At 33.6% G+C, this 23,737-nt stretch overlaps 1 protein-coding gene across 1 annotated transcript in view; it reads left to right on the plus strand.

The window, feature by feature from the left end:
• Window positions 1-23,228, plus strand: part of LOC150078004 (protein diaphanous-like) — a 278,573-nt gene extending 255,345 nt beyond the window's left edge. The window contains 4 exon segments of the mRNA XM_090384426.1: window positions 3,464-3,628; window positions 13,362-13,497; window positions 13,890-13,991; window positions 22,544-23,228. Of these exon segments, the coding sequence (XP_090240552.1) occupies window positions 3,464-3,628; window positions 13,362-13,497; window positions 13,890-13,991; window positions 22,544-22,656 (516 nt within the window). The 3' untranslated portion in view covers window positions 22,657-23,228.
• Window positions 23,229-23,737: the final 509 nt, after the last annotated feature.

The following is a 23,737-nucleotide window of genomic DNA, read 5'->3' on the forward strand; positions in this document are numbered from 1 at the left end:
AGATAAACATTTAGAGTGAATGGATGAGTGAAATGGGAAGGGTGGGTTTTGGGGTGGTTTTTTTTTTTTTTTTTGGTTGATGCTATATAAGCTTGCTTTCTTGCATTATATACCCTACTAATGCTAATATCTAGCCAGTTCCTAAAAAGGGTGACAAATCCCTCCCATCCAATTATCAGCCCATTGCAATTACTTCTACTCTTTCTAAAGTAATGGAGAAATAAATTAAATGCCAACTCTTAAAATATCTAGAAACCTGTCTGGTTAACGATTGCCAGTGTGGATTCCGTCAGTGTCGATCCACTGGTGATATTCTGGCTTATATTTCCCATTCATGGACAAATTCGTTGGTATTGTTCGGTGAAACACAAGCAGTTGCTCTTGACATCTCAAAGGCTTTCAATCATATATGGCATAAAGTTCTTCTAAACAAGCTTCCATCTTATAGTTTGCCAATTGTTTTTTGTAATTGGTTATCCAGTTTTTTCTCTGACCAGTCACTGTAGGGAGATGGTAAATGGCTTTTTAACTTCTCTACTAATGCCAGTGTCCCCCAAGGGGCATCTCCGTGGGCAGGAGCAGCAGTGCGTAGCATATGCTTCTTGATTAGACTGGAGTTTGAGCCCGTGACTACCAAATATGGTTAGGATGCGGAAAGGTCATGGAATGACCACCGCATATCACCGGAACAATATGGCCTTAGTTGCTAATGCTCCTAAAAATAACAATAACAGTATAATATTAACAGTATAACAACAGTCCCCCAAGGTTCTTTCCCCCACTCTTTTCATCTTGTATATTAATTACCTTCTTCCATTGACTGGAAATCCTATCCATAGTTTTGCTGATGATAGCACATTGCATTCCACTTTCCACTTTGAGAAATCTTGCCCTGCTCAATCCACTTAAACTTCTCGAATATCCACTACCAATTCCTTAAATGCTGATCTCCAGGTAATTCTCCAGTGGGGCAAAGACAACTTAGTTGATTTCAATCCTTCTAAAACTCAGTCATGTCTTATATCTCGCAAAAAAGATTCTTCTGCTCCTTTGCTTATCTTTGATGACACTCAGATTTCTAGGCAAGGTGATATATCTCTTTTGGGGATTACCCTGATTTCTAATCTCTCTTGGCAAAAGCACATTACAAGTATTGCTTCCTCTGCATCTAAAAAACTTGGTTTTTTCTTTCGCTCTTGACATTACTTTTCTTCCAAACAGCTGTTCACTCTGTATAAATTGCAAATCCACCCTACCATGGAATATTGTTCCCACATCTGGGGTGGTTGCCCCAAAACCTCTCTCACGCTTCTAGATTCCATTTAGAAGAGGGCAGTTAGATTAATTAATGACTCCTCTCTAACAGAGTCTCTCCACTCTCTGTCTCATAGGCATACTGTTTCTGCTGCATGCCTTTCCTACAGATACTTCCATGGGCACTGTTGTTCTGAATTGGCTTCTATAATTCCCACTCTCTCTTTCGAAATAGTCTGAACACATGCCGCCATCAGCCAACATCCATTTACTGTCCAACTTCAAACTCACAAAACCAACTTTTCATCTTCCTCGTTTATTCACTCAACTGCCGTTTTCTGGAACAAACCTACCTTCATACATATTTCCCGAAAATTACAGTTGAGTGAATAAACGTTGCTGCAACCTCCGACCCAAGCACGGTACTAAGTACTATAGGTTCTAATACCTCTCATGTTTGGTGTTTTCATAAAAAAAAAAAAAAAATAGTCACTGAATTATAAGCTTGGAAACAAAAAAAATTATAAATGAAACAACACAAGAAACTAAATCTGGTGTGGTCTGGTCTGGTGACTGTGGTCTCCCATCTGGTAGATGGGAGACCACAGTCATTGAGCACTTAAGAAATTCATGAAAAGAGGGTGCTGAGAGTGCTAGGACATTATCATAATGCAAATTCAAACTCTGATGTGGATTTTTCTTGCCATTTATGCAAACAGTGTTACATTGTCACTGTTGAACTGTTTTCTGTATTCACGGTTCACTATTTGACCATGAGAGACAAATTCATAATGAACATTGCCTGTGAGTCAAATAAATAATAATAAGCACAATCTCTGCATACATATTTCTTCACCAGCATATCGGTCAGCAGCAGCATGTTAACAAAGATCCTGATGTGTGATAACTCCCACTCTGTGATAACATGGGGATGCATGGCACAAACCTGGTTAAAATGTTTAATATTCCCAAATCTTATCTTAAAATTAATTGACATAATCCCATGAGGAATACCAGTTTCACTAGAAACTTTGTAGATAGTGAAATGTTGATTACTCCTGATCAGATCACAGTAGTCTTTTTTTTTTTTCTTTTTTGAATTTGAAAGGCAGACAGAATGAGCACCATTTTTGATAGACAGATGATCTTTGCAAACCGCTGAACAGTCTTCGAATGGCACATAACATCTTCTGTGAAAGCTGTTTTTAATATTTTATGGGTTTTTGCTGCATGTTTTCCTAATTTGAAATAAAATTTGGTTCAGATTCACTGCTCAGTAAAATCTCTCATTTTAAAATAGAACTAAATGGTGATTTATGTGTTGTTATTATGTCTAGGGCACCTCCATAGCCAGGGGGGCAGGAACAGCAGTGCGTAGCACATGCTTCTTGATTAGACTGGGGTTCGAGCCCATAACCACCAAACACGGAGAATGCGGAAAGGTCGGGGAATGACCACCGCATATCCCCGGAGCAATATGGCCTTAGTTGCTAATGCTCCTAAAAACCAAATAACAACAACATTGTCTAGATGACTCACTAAGTTTATGTTGTAATATCAAGTTAAAAAGTCAGTCCACAAACATTTCGATCACATCTTGTATAAACATTGAATCACAAAAATTAAACCCTATTTTTAAAAGTACATAATCAGTGTGGGGCACTAATCTTGCAACCCATGATCTGCTGCCTGAGAACTGACATCTCCTGAAACCATCAGTATTTTATGATTTTGCACCCCTAGCCAAAAATGACTGGATGCCTTCAATGTGAATTGATTAAATTTAACAGAGGAGATTAAATTGATTCCAGAAGATTAAGTAAATAGGATTCTGCAAGCAGTAAATGTGTAATTATATGATAGTTTTTTTTTTTTCTTTTTTGCTATCGTGAATAACAGTTATTAATCACTGTTACTTCTTAAAAGTAATACTTGATGATTGTGTAATAAATTCATATTATTTTGCATTAAAGCTAAATGAATATGACTATATTCCATGCTATAGTACAGTAATTTTTTTTTTAAACTGAAATATATTTTAAAAAGCTATTTGTTTGTTTATTGTTCTATGCTATTATCATTGATCTTTTAGTTTCATTTTTCACATTTCTGGTAAAAACTTTTTATGAGCTTTAAATTATAATGTTCATATTTACATCCATTTTTTCATAAAGCTAAGCTTTTATTTTTCTCTTTAACTAATGTTCAGAATTTCCTCACAGAGGCAAAAACTCAGCATGAAATATTGGAAAATATGTTCAAAAAAATGGAAAAGCTGTATGACGAATTATCTGAATTTTTTGTTTTTGATTCAAAAAAATGCAGTTTAGATGATTTCTTCAATGACATAAAAAGTTTCAAAATTTCTTTTATGGTAAGTTTAACCTCCTTGTTTCCACCAAATAAAAACAATGGAAAGAAATTTTTAAAGTAATTGTTTATCAAGTATGCACAAGTGTATTTGATAAAATATACCATTGCTTTATTGGAATATATCTGTAATATTATAGCAGCAATGTTATAATTCCATAACTATATTACAGTGAAACTTGATTAATTTGAAGTTCAAGGGAAAATATGTGTATCATGATTTAAAAATGTTCGAGGTGCTTAAATATGATAAGTAAATGTCAGTGTTAATTAATAAAATTTTTTTATCAAATAAGTTTAGTACTAATGTCAATTTTTGCACTTCTCTCATTTAAAGTATTAGAATTTTTTTAGTTTTATTCTGGTAAACATTTGATATACAGTTAACATACAGTTGATTTAGTCAGTATGAGAAAGATAACAATTATACTGTGGAAAAATTCATTTTTTCCATCATAATAGTCATGTAGATTTGTGTATATGAGTTGTACCTTGAGCACTATTTCATTATGTACATTCCTACTGAAGTGAGCACCCATAGTTTGGGATATTATTTGCTGTTTGATACTTGTAAACTATGAAAAACATGTCGAAATTCCTCTCTTTTAGTACGGTTGCTTATTTGGTGAACTTTGTAACTGGGTCCACAGGCTTGATAAGGAATCTGTGGTGCAAACTACTCTTGCAATTTATAAGTTAGATAAGCTGGTCATAGAGCACTTACCCAAATAGATGTCAACCTGATGTCGCTTTAGTATATCAGAGAGTAATAGACAGAAAATGCCTAGTGTTGAATACAGCTGGAAAAATATTTGTTTGATTACTGTTGTGAAATTTTTTTTGTTTGTGTGGAATTAAATCTGTTTTTTTGCATGTCAATAGGTTGCTACATACACTTGAGATTAGCCATGGACACTGCTTGAAAGGAAAAGATCACATCTAACTAAATACATAAAATGCTTAAAACTTAAAGGTGACATTAAAGCATAACAAAAAAGAACAAAATATTTTAAAAATGTGAAAAATAATGTATTGAAATGCATGTGCCAATTTGTAGGATGCAAATTTTCCAGTTAAAATGTGGAGGTAATGTGTTAATTTCTTTTTTATATATTTGACCTTTGAGCCAAGTTACTTGATTCAGCAAAGTAGTATGGAAAATAAGAGGAACTCCTGAGGCAGCTTCAAGGGTTAATCCCTTCTATAAATAGCAACTTAATTTACATTCACAAAAATTAATTTAATTTCAAAACTATAATCATACATGCGTCTTTCCAGCTTTAATGTGAAAACTATTCTGGCCCAACCCATTGAACATGTATTAGTGTTGCATCATGTTGTTGTTTAGTTCAAGGGACCACAGAAAACTATCTTCCCTGGTTTCTGCTGCTGCTGCTGTCACATGGAGCCAAGCCATTGCTGTTTGATACTATAAATATACTTTGTATAATGTACCAAGGAGAGTGCAGATGTCCTTAGCAGTTAACCTAAGTTGGATGCTCATCCTGGCCAATTGTATGTAAATTAAATAGGAAGATGATACAAAAGTGTAGTGAAAGTAATACAAGGGGAAGCTAAGAGCTAGTCTCCCTTAAAAATAAATAAATAAAACATCAGGCAGGAAAAGTTGTCATAGGCATTGTCATTTACAAAGTTACCATGAGGACTAGCAGATACAGATTTCATCAGTGCAACAGCCAGTACAGCCCTGTAAAAATACCTTTCTTCTGTTTTCAATCATTTTCTGTCTCCTTTCACTCACAGATAGTCTAAAGTAATGTCAGATTTGCTTATTGGCTCATGCAGCCACTCTGTGGTCACCTTATGTAGCTGCTATTTTCAAGAGAAATTCACACTAAGTTTAGTGAATAAACTTCGCTATAGTGCTAAAAAAGAGAATGTTACTTTTTTTTATGCATGAGTGAATGAATCACAGAAAGTAATATCCCAAATATGGATACCCACTCTCTCTCTTTAGCAGGTATATGTAATAATATTTAATATTATTTGTTTATTATTTATTTATTGTTCAGTGGAGCAAAGAACAAATATCAAATTTAAACTGGGATATTCTGCAACAGAAACATATGAAAGGTTAAAAACTTGATTTATGATGATAAAACATTAAGTTGTACATGTGTTTGATTGGTATAAGTGGTTTGAAGATGGATGCAAGGATGTTTGCACTGACCTAAGAAATGGGCACCTGTCAACCTCTCAAAATGAGAAAAAAATTGCAAAAGTTTGGGAAATTATGGCAAGAGATAGTTGTTTGACCCCCAAACAACTATGAATTCGGAGTTGATTCGGATATGAATTAGGAGATGATTTGTCAGGTTCTGCATGACGATTTAGGGAAAAGGAAGGTCTGAGCAAAATTTGTGCCTTTTGTAATGAGCAGAAGCAACAAAGAGTGTCATCGTGCAAAGACTTCATCCAGACTTATAAAGACAGTCATAATTTCCTCGACTGTATTGTCACTTGAGATGAGTGTTGGATCTTTCTGTATGACTAGAGATGAAAAATTTTTACCTGGAGGGGAGAGAGTCAGTGCTGTTTTTTTATGTACAGGTGCTTCAAAAACTATTGAAATGCATTTCCTGGGTGAGGCCTTAATTTTGAGAGGAGGGCAGCTGGTTCTTGTTGTAAAGACATTTCTAACAAAATGTCATTGTAACCATCCACCCTACTCTCCCAATCAATCTAGCACCAGCTGACTTCTTTCTCTCTTCCAAAACGAAAACTGCCCTCAAAGAGAGGAGATTTAGGATGTGTTAGACATAAAGAAAAACATAACTGTCACACTGGATATCATTTCTTTGGATGCCTTCGCTGGATCTTTCTAGCAACTTTTAGAATGGTGTAAGTGCATTAAACCTGCTGATGATCACTTTAAATAAAAATAACACTATTTTTGAGATCTTTCACTTTGCATTCTTTTTATTGCACCAGTCTGGGAACTTTATTGCCACACTTCATAGCTTATTTGAAACGGTCTCCTGTGATGGTATGGTTGGTTGGCTTGTCATTTATTGGAAGAGGGCTAAATTCCAATCCCATTGAAGATTGGAAGAATTCTCAAAAGCCATTTCTTTCAGAACTAGCTCTCAGGTTTCAGACAGAGAAAATAAGCCGTATCCCAGTGAATTATTTTTGTACAACATGCAAATTGCTTGTGAGCATGTACAGACATAATGATAAATATCATATTTACTACCATATAAACTGGCTTGCTATAAATAAAGTAGTCCATGTTTCAAGGAACTCCAAAATAGCCAATCAATAAAAATAAATAAATACAAAACTCTTAAATGAAGTAAATCGAGCATTATCTTGTTCTACATATTTGGTAGTTAACAAACTCAGCTTTGCTTCCATACATGAGTGGTATGCAGTAAGTGGTCTTAATTCATTTGCAAGTATGCACATATATACATTTTTTTCATGTGTGGGACCAAACAAGTATGAACATACTCCTTTGAATGTTCTTTCAATGCTGTATCAACAAATTGTAGGTACAGGTACCATTGAACTTTACAGAGATCTGCTGCCATCTCTCAACTGTGTTTACAAGTCACGTAATAGTTGGGCATCGTGTCCGGTATTTTTGCTGTAAACATCTTTGCTGCATAACATTTTTGCCATAAAAAATAAAATAACTGGTTGACAGTTTGGTTTCTCCATTGACGAAGTTCTCGCAGTACCCCCATTTTTATATTATTAAAATATTTAATAATATTAATTATATTATTATTAAAATAAAAATTAAATAAAAGAAAATAATTGGTTGACAGTTTGGTTTCATTTCTTCGTTAACCAAGTTCTCACCGTACCCCAATATTATATAAATCTTACTCCCTCATAATGGTGTATACAGTGACGAATAGACATGCTGGTCTTAAACTAGTGGATGATAACACCTACATATATAGAGGTGCCTCTGTAGCCAGGTGGGCAGGAGCAGCAGTGCATAGCACATGCTTCTTGATTAGACCGGGGTTCAAGCCTGTGACCACCAAACACGGAGGATGCGGAAAGGTCAGGAAATGACCACTGCATATCCCCAGAGCAATGTGGCCTTAGTTGCTAATGCTCCTAAAAACCAAATAACAACAACATATATCAACGTGATAGAAAATACAGTGATAAAACTTAATGGAAATGTGAAATAAGAGAGTCTAAAGCCAGATTGCATACTATACTAGAAAATGATAACATATCAGCTTGCAAATCCTTCAGTGAGCACAGTCATCCCTGCCACCCATCAAATCCAAAAGTTTACCAAGCTATGACAAATATAAAAGAGGCGGCTACTAATTCACAACAGTCTTTGAGAGCATTAATTATCAATTATTTAGCTAATTTAGATACAACAGCTTGTTCTCTAATGCTGTTTTTACCAAATTTATCAAGCAATATTAAAAGTTTGGAAGCAAAAGAAGAATCAAGCTCCTCCTATCTCCAAAAAAAATGGTTATGTGATTCCTGATGAGTATAAGTTTTTTTTTGAACATGGTGAAAATTTTTTGTTATTTGATAGTGGAGAACATGATGTAGACAGAATTTTGGTATTTGGCACAGAATATGGCTTAGATGATTTAGTGAAATATAAGGACTGGGCATGTGATGGAACATTTAAATGTAGTCCAGATATTTACTGCCAGTTATATACATTACATATAATGATAAGAAATAGCAGCATCCTTTGTCTGTTTGTTTTACTTCCAGGGGAATCTGAAGAGACTTACAGCAGATTTTTTTATGTCGTAAAGAACTTGTGTCCGACATTAGATCCTGAATCCTTAATGATCGACTTCGAGAAAGGAAGTATTGTCGCTTTCTCTAACATATACCTGAATACAACTATAACTGGCTGTTTGTTTCATAGGCAAAAAACATTTACTGCAAAATCATTGATATCAGACAAAGGTTGCACTATCAAACAGATGCCGAATTTAACATGAAAATTAAATGCATTACAACATTAGCATTTCTTCCAGTTAGCAACATTATTGGTGGCTTTATCGAGCTAACAGATGACAATGATTTGTCCCAAGACTTGGTTTCTTATTTTGAAACACTGTCTCAGCCTCTTTCTCCTCCAATGTAACATTGGAGGAGAAAGAGGCCGAGGGTCTCGAAGGCACAGAGTTGAACCCACATTTCCCATAGAACTTTGGAACGTCTATCAACGAACATGTGACAGTGTGCCAAGAACAAACAACAGTGTAGAAGGCTTTCACAACGCAATACAAAGCTCAGTTACAAATATGCATCCTAGTATTTTGAAACTGGTACCTCTCTTAATAAAGGAAGAAATTTTTGCGAAAAAGAAAGTGCGATGCCGAACGAGGAGACGAATCAACAAGAAAAAATGTAAATACTCTGAACGAAAGACTTCGAAGACAAGTGCCGAGGTACGATTCACAAAATAAATCAGTTATTTGCACAGTATTTACAGGAATCTACACACATTTTAGATGTATTCAAATATTTTGTATTTTCATTTTTTGAAATGGTCTTTAATTTTGTTATTAATTTTTCATGTTTTGTTATGTCCTTTTTAATGTCCCTCTTTTATTTTTCGTTATTTTATCTTTTGTGGTGAAAATGTTTGTAGCAAAGATGTTTATGGCAAAAATCTAGAACCGTTAGTCATATGTATATTTATGCTAGTTTCAAAAATCAGTGTAGGAGGGGAATTACCTAAAGTTGAAGAAATTCTTGGAATTCAGAAGTTTGTGAAACCAAATCAAATAATACATATATATAAACATAGAATATAATTATCACAAAGAATAAATAATGGTGAGTGTTTATTTTTTTTTATGATTTTTGATATTAATTCCATCCTAATGTTCAGTTATAAAAATCAAAATAAGAAAATATTAATATTTTAAAGCTTTTAGTACATATTTTCCAGTTTTTTTTTACATAAACTTCCAAATTCCTTAAATGTTCACTTCAGGTTATGTGCATAATGTCTGGAAACCCACTCGCAACGAAGTTAATACTGAGGTTAGAATAAACTTTATCCATCAGTAAGTGAGTGCTGATATGCACTTTTTATATATATTTTTTAAATAATGCATAACTATGACAGCCTATTTTGAGACTTATTGGTCTCATCAGATGACTAGTGAAGAATTAAGCAGTTCTATGCAGGTTGCTACTTGGTTAAACTTTAGACATTTAGCAAGCAGAAGCTATATGATCTTAAAAATAAATTAAGCTGAAAATCATTTTGTTCCTCTGCATGCTTGGCTGCCAGAAGTTTATAATGTTTTCATGAAACTTAATTTTTATAATATCAAATGTCTCTTGGCTACTAAATATTTAGAAGAGAAAACAGGCCTGATCAGCTCTATTTGAAAATTTATAAAAGCTCTAAATATATCCAGCTGATTCTAATTTTTTTCATTGGGTGCATTCTGTTAACTGACTATTACAATTTTATAATTATTTTCATAATTGTAAAGTTCCAATAGTCAGTCAGTTAATCTGTGCATTAATTTAAACTGAAATAACAGGCATGCTGATTTCTTCGTTAGGTGCGGAGTATAGTTTAAAAGTTGAGTATGGTCAGCAGCATTGTGGAACTGATTTTATTTCAATAGCTCAAAAATATAGAAACTGTCTCAATATGCTGTACTTTTTTTAAAATAATAGTATCTGAAAAGAAATTCAAACAACCACATTGACATAATCAAATATAACTGTTTAATAACATTTGCTGGTCTTTTAATAAAATTAGGTAGTTGGGCAGCTCTTATAGTTATATTGTCAATTTTATATTGAAGGTGTAATTTACTTCAGAGATGTTTTCAAAATCTTTAATTGTATTAGTACTTCCAGTGTGATTATATCTTTTATCACATAATATTATATGCTTCTTATTTTATGAGAATCACAAAAGAAACTGGGTAAATTTCTTAAGAGCAGTAACCCAAGTATGTTGCTGCAACAAGCAGATAAATAATATAATTTATCTAGCAAGGTATAATTAAGCACCTAATGCTAGTAGAAGCAATGCAAGGTCCTGCATATGGGTAACAATAATCTCAGGTTAAATTAACAGAAAATAAGTAGTAGTACAGTCCAACATGAAGTTCTTTCCTCAGATCATTAAAACTGTTATGAAATTATGATAGTGTATGAGATTCTATTGATAATACAGAAATTTTATTAGTAGAGTTAAAGAGGTGATTACCCTTATGTAAGCAGTATGTGGACAGTAGAAGGGGTGGAGTCACATTGCTCCACTAGATATGAATTGGTTAACAGTTGCTGAAAAACTGAATGGCTATTTTGCATCTGCATTCACACATGAGGAATTTTTTAGGGATTGGAATAACATAAGTGACTCAAATTCTGGCGGGAAGCTGAGAAAAGGGGCAGATAAATTGTTTTCAATAAATGTAAAAAAAAAAAAAGAGAGAGAAGCATATAGGATGTGGCAAAAGAGGTAAGCAAACCCCATAACCATGATTATGAGAGCATCCTTGGATTCAAGGGAGATCCCTGTGGACTGGAGATGTGCAGATATATCCCTAATTGAGAAAGCGGGATCATAGGGAGATATGAGTAATTACAGACCTATTAGCTTGACTTATGTTCCAAGGAAAATGGAGTCACTGGTTGAAGTAGTAATGCAGGACCATCTAGACAAGTATGCAGTTATACTGCAGTCACACCATGGCTTTGTTAATGGGTGATTTTTGTCTGACCAATCTGATTGGTTACTATGATGCAGTAACAAAGGAACTGGATGCAAAAAATAATTTTGTATCATATACTTAGATTTCAGAAAAAACTTTTGATACTGTTGCATATAAAAGACTTCTATACAAATTGGAGCAATGTAACATTAAGGAATAAGGAATAGTTGTTGTTATGGGTAAAGGAGTGGTTGAGTGGGAGAAGATAGCGGTTATCACTGGGCATTGCTTTTCTTGGATTAATGTTATTAGTGGAGTTTCCTGGGATTCAATGCTACTCCACTTGTTGCTTGTTATGTTTATTAACGATTGTTAATGTATATATCAGTTCTGCTATGTATTTGTTTTTTTGTCTCCTTTGTACTGCATTTCTGACCCTAGCCTAGCACTGCGATGGGCTTTCTTTATTTGCAATAAATGGGTATTTATATTAATAAAAGCATGTCAGTCTTAATGGCTAAATTTGCAGATAATATAAAGATTAACAGGGCATTTAATGACAATCAAAGTATGCTACTAAAACAAGATCTAGACAATTTAGGCAGATGGGTTGAGAAGTGGCAATTGAAGTTTAATATTGACAAATGCAAGGTACTTCATATAGGGAGCAGCAATCCTAGATTAACATACACCTGTGTGGTACCGCACTCAGGGCATCGGAGAATGAAAAATACATGGGGGTAATTGGGCAGTAAGATATGAAGTTCTCTGAGCAGTGCAAATAGGCTGCTATGGCTCTTGGGATTTTGTCAATGATATACAGGAATTTTGCCAGCATGGATAGTGAGTGATTATCCATTTATACATAACATATTCAACATGTGGTTAGGCCACATCTTGAATACTGCATACAGGTCTGGAAGCATCATTTTAGGAAGAATATGGATCTGTTGTAATGGGTGCAGAGAGGAGCAGCAAGATGAGGGGAACAAAACGGTGCTTTTAGCAGGAAAGGTGTCAGTTTTGCAAATTGCAGTGTCTGGCACTATGCACCTATAAGGAGATTTGGTTGAGATGTTTAAGGCTTTCAGGAATGTTTGAGTAAGCTCAATGCTGATGAAATCCTTTCTCTTGCTGACACTTGAGTGGGCATAAATTGAAATTGAGGATGGTTGCAGGTCAAATGTATAGAATTTTGCTGTTGCCTTCAGCCAGAGAGTGGTTGATTGTTGAAACAAACTCCCATCTTGTGTTATGGAGTTGGGTAGTTTAAATTCAAGGAAGAACTAGATAAACTGCTAGAGGGATGGACAGGTGAAATGGAAAGTGTTGGCTTTTTTTTTTTTTTTGCTAATATTGTATAAGCTCGCTTTCTTGCATCATTTTCCATACTACTACTGATACTAAGAATAATTTACACATGGCATTCACCATGAATGGGCATATTTTTATGTATTCCCATATTGTTATGGATTTGAACAGATTCCAGGTCAGATTTAATTTCCATAATTTTGTAAAATAATTTTATGTAATATTTTGTAAGTTTAATTGTTACTTTAGTAATTGTTGCTATAATATGACACAAGAATGGCCCTGTGAGTCATGAATTTGTGACTTTTATGATCTATGGCATGTATTCCATGATCAGTCTGGTAGATAATCCTAATTCAATTGATAATTGCCTTCTGAGTTGTAAAGAGTGTACTGATCTTAAACTAAAACTTGAACTTGGTGCTTTGCTTGGTGAAATCCGGTTACTGAATAAACAAAAGTTGATGCCCTAGGGAGAAGTGTATAACCAAAACACTATCTATTGAAAAAACTCTAGATATTTTTCACTGCAAAATAAGTTTTCTTATCCATTGTTGAAATATTTTTTAACAAATTTTTTTGACTTCTTGATCCTACCATGTATACAACAGTATTGATATTGCTTTGTAAATAATTAAAATATTTTTGCAATAATTAGCTTTTAATATTTAAATGTAATAGACTAATTTTTTAGTTCATACTGTGAAATGAAAAAAAAGCAAGCTTGTTTCCAAAGATATTTAATCAATCTATTTTTCCTTTTTTGAGGATGCTTATAAAGATAATATTAAAATACGTGAAACAGAAGAAAAAATAAGGAGAGCAAAGGAGGCAAAAGAGAAAGCTGAAAAGGAAAGACAGGAACGGCTAGCAAAGAAGAAACAGTTGGTAGATATGAGTTCAGGTAAAAGAAATGCACTTTTATTTTCTTTTGCTGAATTAAAATTAAATTATATTATACCTTCTACCCAATTGTTTTATAAGCAATCTAATTAATACGTCATAAACAAAAATTAGACAAGTTTATACTGGTAGAAAGTTTTAATTTTATAAGAAACCTTATTATACATTTCAGTAGTTTTATCAGCTCACTTTTTTTTTCTGTGGGATTGAGGAATGCAATTTCATTTAATTTCTGCTTTGAAACCCAAGGAATTATTTTTAATATCTTGAATAATGATGCATTTTATGAATGTTATCTATAATGTACTAATTTTTATTTTGCCCTTTATTTATTTATACATATAAATTGAAAAATCGATTAACTGGTTACTATCATTAAATTTCCCATCTCAGGTAAAGATCAAGAAGGAGTTATGGATAGTTTGCTGGAAGCACTAAAGACTGGAAGTGCCTTTTCACATAAGCCTAGGCGGAAAGCTCCTCGAGCTGCAGGAGGTAAGGATAGAAAGTTCATAGATCATCTTGTAACTCTCTGTTGCAGTGATTCTTAAATGCAATAAACAACTAGCTATTTTCATGAATAATAAAAAGTCAGAAGTAACCATGTTTGAAAATTTTATATTCAGATATATTTCCCTACTTTATGTATTCCAAACACTGGCTAAGTTGGGAAATTTAAATATACTATTAAGAACACACAACGACACTCATACATACAAGTGGAAATAGTTAATCGTTTTAATCTTTTCCAGAGTGAGTTTCTTGAACATGTCTAGTCCCTGTGAAATGAGTTTTTCAATAAGTGTTTCTTCATGAAAATTTGGTTTTTTTTATTGGTTGTCCAATACTAGGGTATCATTATTTCAAAAATCAAATCAGAATTTTAAAAAAAATTATTAAAAAAACAAATATCAAATATGTAAACGAACTCAGAAAAAAAATTTCTTAGATTTTTTTTTTTTTTTTTTGTGTGTGTGAAACCTAAAACACAAAACGTATTAGAGCCTATAGTACTTAGCACTATGTGTAGGTTGAAGATTGAGAAGATAATAGAAGACACTCATTGACATTACACTTCAAGTTATGTAGATTAAAATTTGTACAGTGTTCCAGAAAAACAGAAGTTTAAAAGATAAGAGGAAAATAAAAGTTTGTTCTGTGAATTTGAAGTTGGACAGTAAATTGACATTGACTGTTTGTAGTACACGTTTGGAAGAGATATGTGGAGGGGTGGATTATAGAAGCTGAGTCGGAACAGTGCCTATGAAAGTATCGATAGAAAAGGCATACAGTAAAAACAGAACATTTATGAGACAGAGTGGAGAGACTTTGTAAGAGGGGATCATTAATTAATAGACTGTCTTCTTTTGGAGTAAAGAAACCTGAGAGAGGTTATTATAGGGGCACCGCCCAAAATGTGGGAACAATATTCCTCAGTAGGGCAGATGTAGATTTGTACAGAGTGCATAGCTGTTTAGAAGAAAAGTAATGCTCAGAGAAAAAGAGAAAACCCAGTTTTTTAGGTGCAGAGGAAGCAATATTTTTGATTTGCTCATGCCAAGAGTCAGGATAATCTCTAATAGAGATAAATGATATTGACTAGAAATCTAAATGTCTTCGAAGATAAGCACAGGAGCAGAAGAATCTGTTTTGAGATATAAGACTTGACTGAGTTTTAGAACAATTGAAATTAAGTTCTTTGCCCCATTGGGGAAATTACTTGGAGATCAGCATTTAAGGAATTGGTAGTGGGTATTCAAGAAGTTGAAGCTATTTGTGCAGGACAAGGTTTCTCAATCTGCAAGGTGGAATGCAGTGTGATATCATTAGCAAAACTGTGGATAGGATTTCCAGATTTCATCCCAACAAGAATAATTTCACTGATGTAATCTGTGGACACATTGGCATCAGAAGATTTAAAACATTGATCGAACCAAGGAGAAGAATAAAAATCTTGTGTATCTCCCATTTTTCATTCTTGTTATGCCAAACAACACAAAGCCATGAGTGGCTATGAGAAAAAAAAAACACTATTGGAGAAGAGACTAATCGCCAAGTTGTGATCTGAGGTATCCATAGACCACTCACCTCAACTGTGTACTTGGAAGGGTGGTTTGTGAGAAACAGATGGTGTTGGCTGTATGGTTACGATTGTCTGCTATTCTGGTAGGTAAATGAACAATCTGTGTTGGGGTCCATTAGTAATTGCAAAAGCCTTAGCATCCTGACCAGCTGGTGCTGTGAACATTAAAATTACCAAGGACAGTTACCTCACTGTTAGGAAAGTTCGATTGGAGAAATTTGAGTTTCAGAGAAAGAAAGTCAAAGAATTCAAAATGATTAGCAAAATTGGGAAATCGGTAGAGGCAACAGATTCATTTCACACAATGGGGTAGAGAAATTTTAAGCCAGAGAAGATTGAAAAGAGGAGATTCCAAATTACTGTCTCTGACAGAGAACATCAGAGTGGACATATGCACAGGTACCACCTTTGAAGCGAAAGGAATCATACAGCGAATAATGAAGACAACTGAGATGAGCAGTGGTTGAAACAACCAATAATTGAGATTCTGTCAGAAAAAGTATATGGGGCTTGACAGACTAAGTAGAAATGGACATCATTGAGATTGCAACTGACACCATGTATATTTGTGAAATGAATGATGAAGTGATTAGTAGGTGTAGATCTTTTCGCAGATAAGTTTGTTCTATTAGTGTGATTGTTTGTGATGTATTCAGTAGTAAAAAAAAGGCGTTGGAGTTAGACATGTATGAAGTAATGAAAATTTTGGATGTGGCATACACACACAGCAAGAATATACCCAGCTCTTTGACAAAATGGGGCTTCAATAATGACCTCTCGCATGCACGTTACTTGGTCTCCCTCCAGTCAATATCTGGCAGAATAAAGCATAATATAATTAATGTGAGATTATAAATAGGTGGTCCAAGATGCCTTCTAGAGGGTTAACCAGTAGGTTTGTTCAGTGGACTATTTACTGGCTAGCCTGCAGACACTGTTTTAGAGCTGTACCCTCGAAATGTAAGGAAGATTGTATCTTGCCATCAAGATACAATTTTGATGAAGAAGATTGTAATAACTTCAAAAGACATCAGTCACACTGGGTGATGGATAGATGGAAGATTGCCTTATGCCTTGCTCTGGAGACTAAACATGAGTTTCACTTCACCACTTCAGGCCTCCAGTAAGCAAAGTTGTGGTATTGTTCCAGTTAATGAGGATCCCATACCACCTAGTACTGCTTGGTAATACAGAGGGGTGGCATTCCTTTGTGTGGTGCGACCCCTGCTTATGTTGGTTCACAACTGAGTGGAGTTACCTACAGTATACTAAGTGCACATGTGGTTATACCCAGGATTTCTAACAGTCCTACCATCGTGGAAGTGTAAGCAGAGGACTTGAATGTGTCGGAATGGCCGGACTTCACAGAAATTCGGCCTATTTGACTCAGGCGTCACCTGAATATCAGTTCCACTGCCATTTCAGATTCCCAGGTAGCTAGCCCTAGCTTGTTACCTCAGAGAATAAAACTTGTTACTTCTGTTTTAATGTAATACTATCTTCTACATCTGTTACTTTCAGTTTCTTCAAATTCTGCATCTGAATTCATAACTGCCAACTATCCAGATTTCTGATGAAGAATCTGTCCTTTTTACTTGATTTGTTTCCTACTCTGTTTCATTGCCATAATATAATTTACAGAGTTTCTCCATCTTTCTGTAAAACCTTTTTTTTTTACCGTCTTGTTCTTTTCACAAAAAATAGTAAAATTACATTTTATAGAATTTTTTTTTAAAATTTCTCTGAATTTCTACTTAGTTTAATTAACAAATTATCTGTCAGGTGTGCTTGTCAGCATTCCATTTTGAAATGCTGATTATAGACAGATTAAAGATTTTTTATTTTCTGTTATCTGTTATATATATATATATATATATATATATATATAGAGAGAGAGAGAGAGAGATAGGGAACAGAATTTGAAATTTTAATATTCTGACATTTATTCTAACAACAGAATCTTTCATGACTGTGATAGCAAATATAGTAGATGCTTGTGAATCAACTATTATTAACTATTGTATATACACAATTTTTATGGTTTATAATGCCAAAAACTATACCTATCGTTCCAAAACTATTCTAACAATAGTGAATAAAAACTATTTCAACTGTAGTCTTGCTCAGAAACATTGATATGTTCAACAAACAGCCTCTATGATTGGTTTATTCACATTTTCTCAATTGTGTGACTTACACGTGAAAGAGCTTTTCTTCTCATTCTTTTCATGCATGATTCATGCAGTGCATCTGTAGCTGGACAGCACATCTAATAAAAGGGCTTTATCATACTTGGAACACTTGCTGTGCATTTTCTCCTATTGACTTTAGCTTGCTATGTTCATAATGTTTTATAATCCTCCCTGCCCTCTCCCTGAGTGTCCACATTGCATGACATTTTTCATTTGATATACATGTTTGTCGAGTGCAGTTCCATTTCCACACTATTTTTATTTATTTTATTTTTTTAATTCATTTTTTCTCATAGCTTTTATTTTTATAGATTTTGGCCATTTGAACTTTTTAGTATATTTAGTTATCTCTGCAGTATGCTATAATCCATCCATCTGCTTGAGACTGAATTAGCCATTATCAAGCAGATGGATATAATTTGTCTTATAGAATCTTGGATTCTTTATCCTACAAAAACAAACCAACCAACCATTGCATTTTATAGATGTACTTGACAGTATAGGGCTTTAGTTGTCTCAGGTGTTCTTTGAAACACTACAACACATTTGACTACCTTGTATGTTAAGTGTTAAATGTTGTATATAAAATTAGAGTAAATGTAAATTGCTCTATAAAGGATCACAATATAAGTTTAGTACATTATTTTTATGACTTAAAAAGCATCATCAAAATAATATAATACACTATTTTTAGAAATATGGTATTTTCTGTATTTGAGATTAATTGTTTTTCTCTTTTGCTGCTAAGTATGGAACAGTTTCTTAAAGAAGATGGTAAGGTTCTAATATGTTAAATAATATTTTTTCCAAGGTGTATTTTATTTTTAACCATTATTTTATAATAGTTAAATTATCATTTGGAGCTTAGTCTTCTAAATTATAAAAAATTTATTTTCTCAAATTATCTGAATTTTAGATCTAAAGTGAACTCTGCATTTATTTTTGTCTTGTAATGTGATCCAAATGGGTTATTACTGTTGTACCTAGGTTGACAATTATAATTAAGATACAGTTTACAACATAGAATAAATGTTAAATATAAACTTAATAGAAAGCTTAAATAGAACTATACAGATGAAAAAACTATATTGCAACCACTGTCCTGTGAACTTCTTCGATAGGAAGTTAAAATTAGTTATTTGAAAAATTTATGTCCAAACAGTTGTTGGTTCTTAACCTCCATTTAGAGTGTCCTCCTCCGAATAATAATCTTTCTCTTAGGTAGCCCACTTACTAGTTTTCTGGTGGTTAATATTAATTACCAAACAAGGGAAGGAAGCAAACTAAACAAAAAAAAAAAAAAAAAAATCCATTCAGTTGATCATAATTCCCCATCTCCAAAAAAGTAGCTATCGAATGTTGCCTTTACTTTTCAGACTCTACTTCGACTACCTTTGGAGCCAACTTGTTCAACTACATTGCACTGCCTTAAGGTGAATTTATGAGTGAATCTTCTGTTGCCTCCCAAAATTTTATAGTCTTGTCACCCCCCCCCAGCTCCTCATCAATGTAATTGTTTAACCTTTACTGTCTTATGTTCTGAACCCGTGTTAAAATACATAGTTTCAGGAATCTATAAAACTCTAAAATATATATTTTGTATACATTTCAACTTGTAAATAGCTTGTTTTAACTTCCTAATAGTGAAATCTCCATGACATGAGTCATAATGTATAATTTGCCATCTGTCAAGATCTAAAGTTCCTATTAAGTGTATTCATTCTATGCAGCGAAGTATTCCTTAATTGTATATATTTGCCTCGTTACACTTCAGATTTTGTAGAAGTACCCTAAAAATCTATTTTTTCTGCTCTTTGTTGTTTGCTACTGTGTGTGTGTCATACGTTTATCATCACTATAATCATATTTGTTATTGTTTGAGTTGGAATATTTGCTAACATTGCTACTGTTTGCTACTTTAAAAGATGCTGCATGTTGTTGCACACAGTATGCAGCCATGCCTCCGTAGCCAGGTGGGCAGGAGCAGCAGTGCATAGCACACACTTCTTGATTAGACCGGAGTTCGAGCCCGTGAGCCACCAAATATGGAGGATGCGGAAAAGTCAGGGAATTACCACCGCATATACCCGTAGCAATATGGCCTTAGTTGCTAATGCTCCTAAAAACCAAATAACAACAACGGTATGCAGCATTTTTTAAAGATTTCACAATAATGTTTTGTATATTACTTAGTCTGACAATCAGTTCAAGTAATGCTGTTCTAAATTGTATTTTAATCTATATACTTATTTCAGTTTGCTGCAATAGTGGCATTCCATTCAAGATGCATACATGCACTACTGTTATAAATAATTTATTTATAATTCTACAACTTACACTTTTCATCTATAAGCACATCTCCAAATATGAACAAAATAAATAAAATATATTAAGCTATGAAAATATTAAGTTATTCTGATTGGGAATTAGTAGAAGTATAATACTCTGGGGTTTTTTTTTTTTTTTTTTGGCTTTTCTGGCCACAAGTTTATAACTGGTTAGCATTATATGCTACTTACCTGAGTTCTGCTTTTTTTTTTTTTTTTGTGTTTAAAATTATCTCACTCCACATTATTTACTTTCTCTGTAAGTGAGATGGTCTTTTTCCACATTAAATGCATAATTTGTAAATTCTGCAACATACATTGTGTACCTTTTTGACTACATTTATTGCAAAAAAAAGTGATTTCTCAGTGTAAAAATTCTTAATGCATAATAGAAAAACTTTTTCAGTTTTCTACCTAATTTTATATCTTGGACATAAGCCTCAAATTTAAGAGCCACCAATGAATTCAGGAACACCAAAGTCAACCAGGCTGTTGAATGATGACTATTATCTAACTTAGGGAAAATTTAATCTAAGAACTGAGTCTTCCTTGTTTGTGCTATACTGAGCAAAACCATTTGATTCCAGGTAAACTGTGAATTTCATTGAAAGGTCAGGGAATGATTGGAACAAAAGTAAAGTAAATTTTACGCAAAGAAAAACACAATAAAAAGAATGTGCTTCACAACCCTCATTTGCTAATAATGCAAGAAATGGAACTACAAGATAAAGTTAAGTAATTAAAAAAATTTAATTATGATCCTGGAATTACTCAGGTATTCCAGGATCATAATCATTTCCCCATTTCTACTAGTGAGAGTCTTGGAGGGGGAAAATTGTTAAATTTGAAATATAATAAGATAAAAAATAAATCAAATGACAGTAAACAAACTTAAAAGAAATTAAGGTTAAAATTCATGGATGTGCTGATGTCTTAAACTTCATCCCAGATCATAAATTTATATTTTAAGCATGTCTTAAGTTCAAGGGGTATTCAAAAACATTTTCCCCTCGACCTATCCATTCAGGAAATTAACTAGCTATATAGGCATGAACATCAGAATGAAGAGAGAGAAGAAGTGGTACTTGCATGGGCACAAATAGGTCATACGTATCTGCCTCACCTCCATCTACTCACAGGAGAGGATCCTCTTCAGTGTCCACACTGTTTAGCATATTTATCAGTGAAAATATCCTAATTGACTTCCCACATTATCAACAGGACAACATGCATCCTGTCTTTCTTGACAAACCTGCAAGAACTGATGACATTAAAGCATATTATTGGCAATGAAGCAAATATCAATGAATTTTTCTCTTTTCTGAAAAATATTGGACTTTATCATAAATTCTGAAAGATCTCTGTAATTAAAATGAAATCATTACAACTGAATTTTGTTTTTTTAGCATTTCACTATGAATAGGCACACTATAGCCCCAGAAGCTTATGTGCCATTAAACCTCCATAACACACCCACATCAGAATGAAAATATGGGGATGGTGTGCAGTGCTGTTGAAAGTGCACTAGTATATCTTGAAATGTTTCTTGTTCCAAGAACTGCGTCATTCATTAAATCTGTGAGGTAGATTATCCTAAAAAGGCGGAGAGATCCTTGGCAGGTTAACATATTCCAGACACAGATATCCTTGGCAGGTTAACATATTTCTGTAGAGCAAGGTGAGTCTTGCTGCTGGCCCAGTAAACACAGTTATGAGAATTTAGATGGCCATTTAATATGAATATTGTCTGGTCATATGATTATATCTTAAATTACCAGCTTTGCTATTTTCTGATGATACAACTTGCAAAACTGTGCTTGTTGATTTGGATAGTCTTCCTGAAGCACATTCTATAACTGAGATATTGAAAGTTTTGAACTTTTGTCTTTTAAGACTCATAATACTTGATCAATTCAAATGCAATTTTCTGGAATATTGTCATGTTTCTTCTTTGGTAACTAATATATACACTTCCAATGACCTGGTTGTTTTTAGCACTTCTTGATGTTCTTTTCTCCTCATAGCCTTTCTTATTAATGTTCCACATTTTTCACCTTATTAGAGATATTAATTATTTTCATGTGCGTTGGTTCCTTATTGACATTCTCACACGTGGCGAACCTCCTTAATATTTTCGTAGACCATCATAGCCGAGTGCCCAAGTACGAGGCTGCGTAAGTAAAGTACATGTGCTGTGAGCGACCCGGATTCAAGCCTGTGACCACTAAATACAGTGCTGTGTTCTCTCTCTCTCTCTCTCTCTCTCTCTCTCTCTCTCTCTCTCTCTCTCTCTCTCTCTCTCTCTCTCAGTTAATCTGCAATGTAATGAAGACTTAATTCAGATTGGTCATTCTGTCTACAAAATATGGCTATTTTATATACAAAATCTGATTGATACTTGCCTTATATATTTAACAAATTTTATTTTTCTGTACATTTTTATAGCAGAGAGAAGAGCACAGCTGACGAGAACTCGTTCAAGAAATAATGTTATTTCACCACAGAACAGTCGAGAAAACTTATTGATAAACAATTCTGATTCACGTCAGATTCAGTGAAGAATGGTATTCAAAGTTAGAATAAAGGAAAAGAGAAGACATTGTGTTGGGGTTATGCATATTATTGCTGCTTCAGAATTGCTAAAAGATTTGATGTGACTTGAATAAAACTTAAGAGTACTTGACATATAAATAACAGAAAGTGACAAATTGTCACTCATTAAAAAGCATTCCATCCTTTGGAGGCAATGCCATGGTTGATTATATAAATATGTGTGTGTGTGTGTATATAATGTAACTCCATCTATTTTATTAAGTGAACTTTGGTGCTTATCCTGGCATTAGAATGTAGTTAATAGAAGACTTAAGAAGCTGTTACGGTGCGAGTTAAAAATCCTTCAAAAAAATAGGATGAGAAAATTCTCTGCAAAAGAAAAGGATGCTGTTAGCAAAATGTCTTAATAAGTACAATTGCCTTGTTTTCTAAATGATTCTAGTTTAGTGCCAATAGTAGACTGTATCCCAATACATATTTTTGTAAATAGTGTACAAGGACAGAACTGCCATTTTTACATAGGGCTATTGTGTATAGACCAGTGCGCCAATTTTACTGAGATGTCATGAATTTTAATTCTCATTTGTTACCACTTATACAATTAAACTACTCTAATGAAATTAGAATTCATTTAGAACTAAAGGAAAAATTCAGTTGGGTTTTGGACCAAAAGCACTAGCTTGCTTTATATATTTGTTGATTAGAAAGAGTATCCCTGATTTCTGTATATTTGCAGAATTCAGATTAACACCAGTGTTTCATAAACTGGAGGGAATATGAACTGTTAGATTTTTCCCTAAGCATTATATTGGTAACATATCAAACACTTTATAATAATTTTATAATTTTTGATAAATTTTAAAGGAATTATTTTAAATTATAATACGTATTATAAAGTAATTAATGGTTTAACTGTTTCAGGTTTTGTGAATTCTTTTGGTTAGTTCAGGCTGTTAAACATCCCCCCCCACTTCCACCAACAACAATAACATTTGTTTTTAAATTGTTAAGTTATACTTTCTTCTTCCAGTGCTTTCATCTAAGGCTCTTTTTACATTTTTATTTTAATAAACTTTCTTTAAAGTT

This window comes from Mastigoproctus giganteus, chromosome 11, assembly GCF_048544385.1.
Source record: "Mastigoproctus giganteus isolate SK-2022 chromosome 11, ASM4854438v1, whole genome shotgun sequence".
Classification (NCBI taxonomy): Eukaryota; Metazoa; Arthropoda; class Arachnida; order Uropygi; family Thelyphonidae; genus Mastigoproctus; species Mastigoproctus giganteus.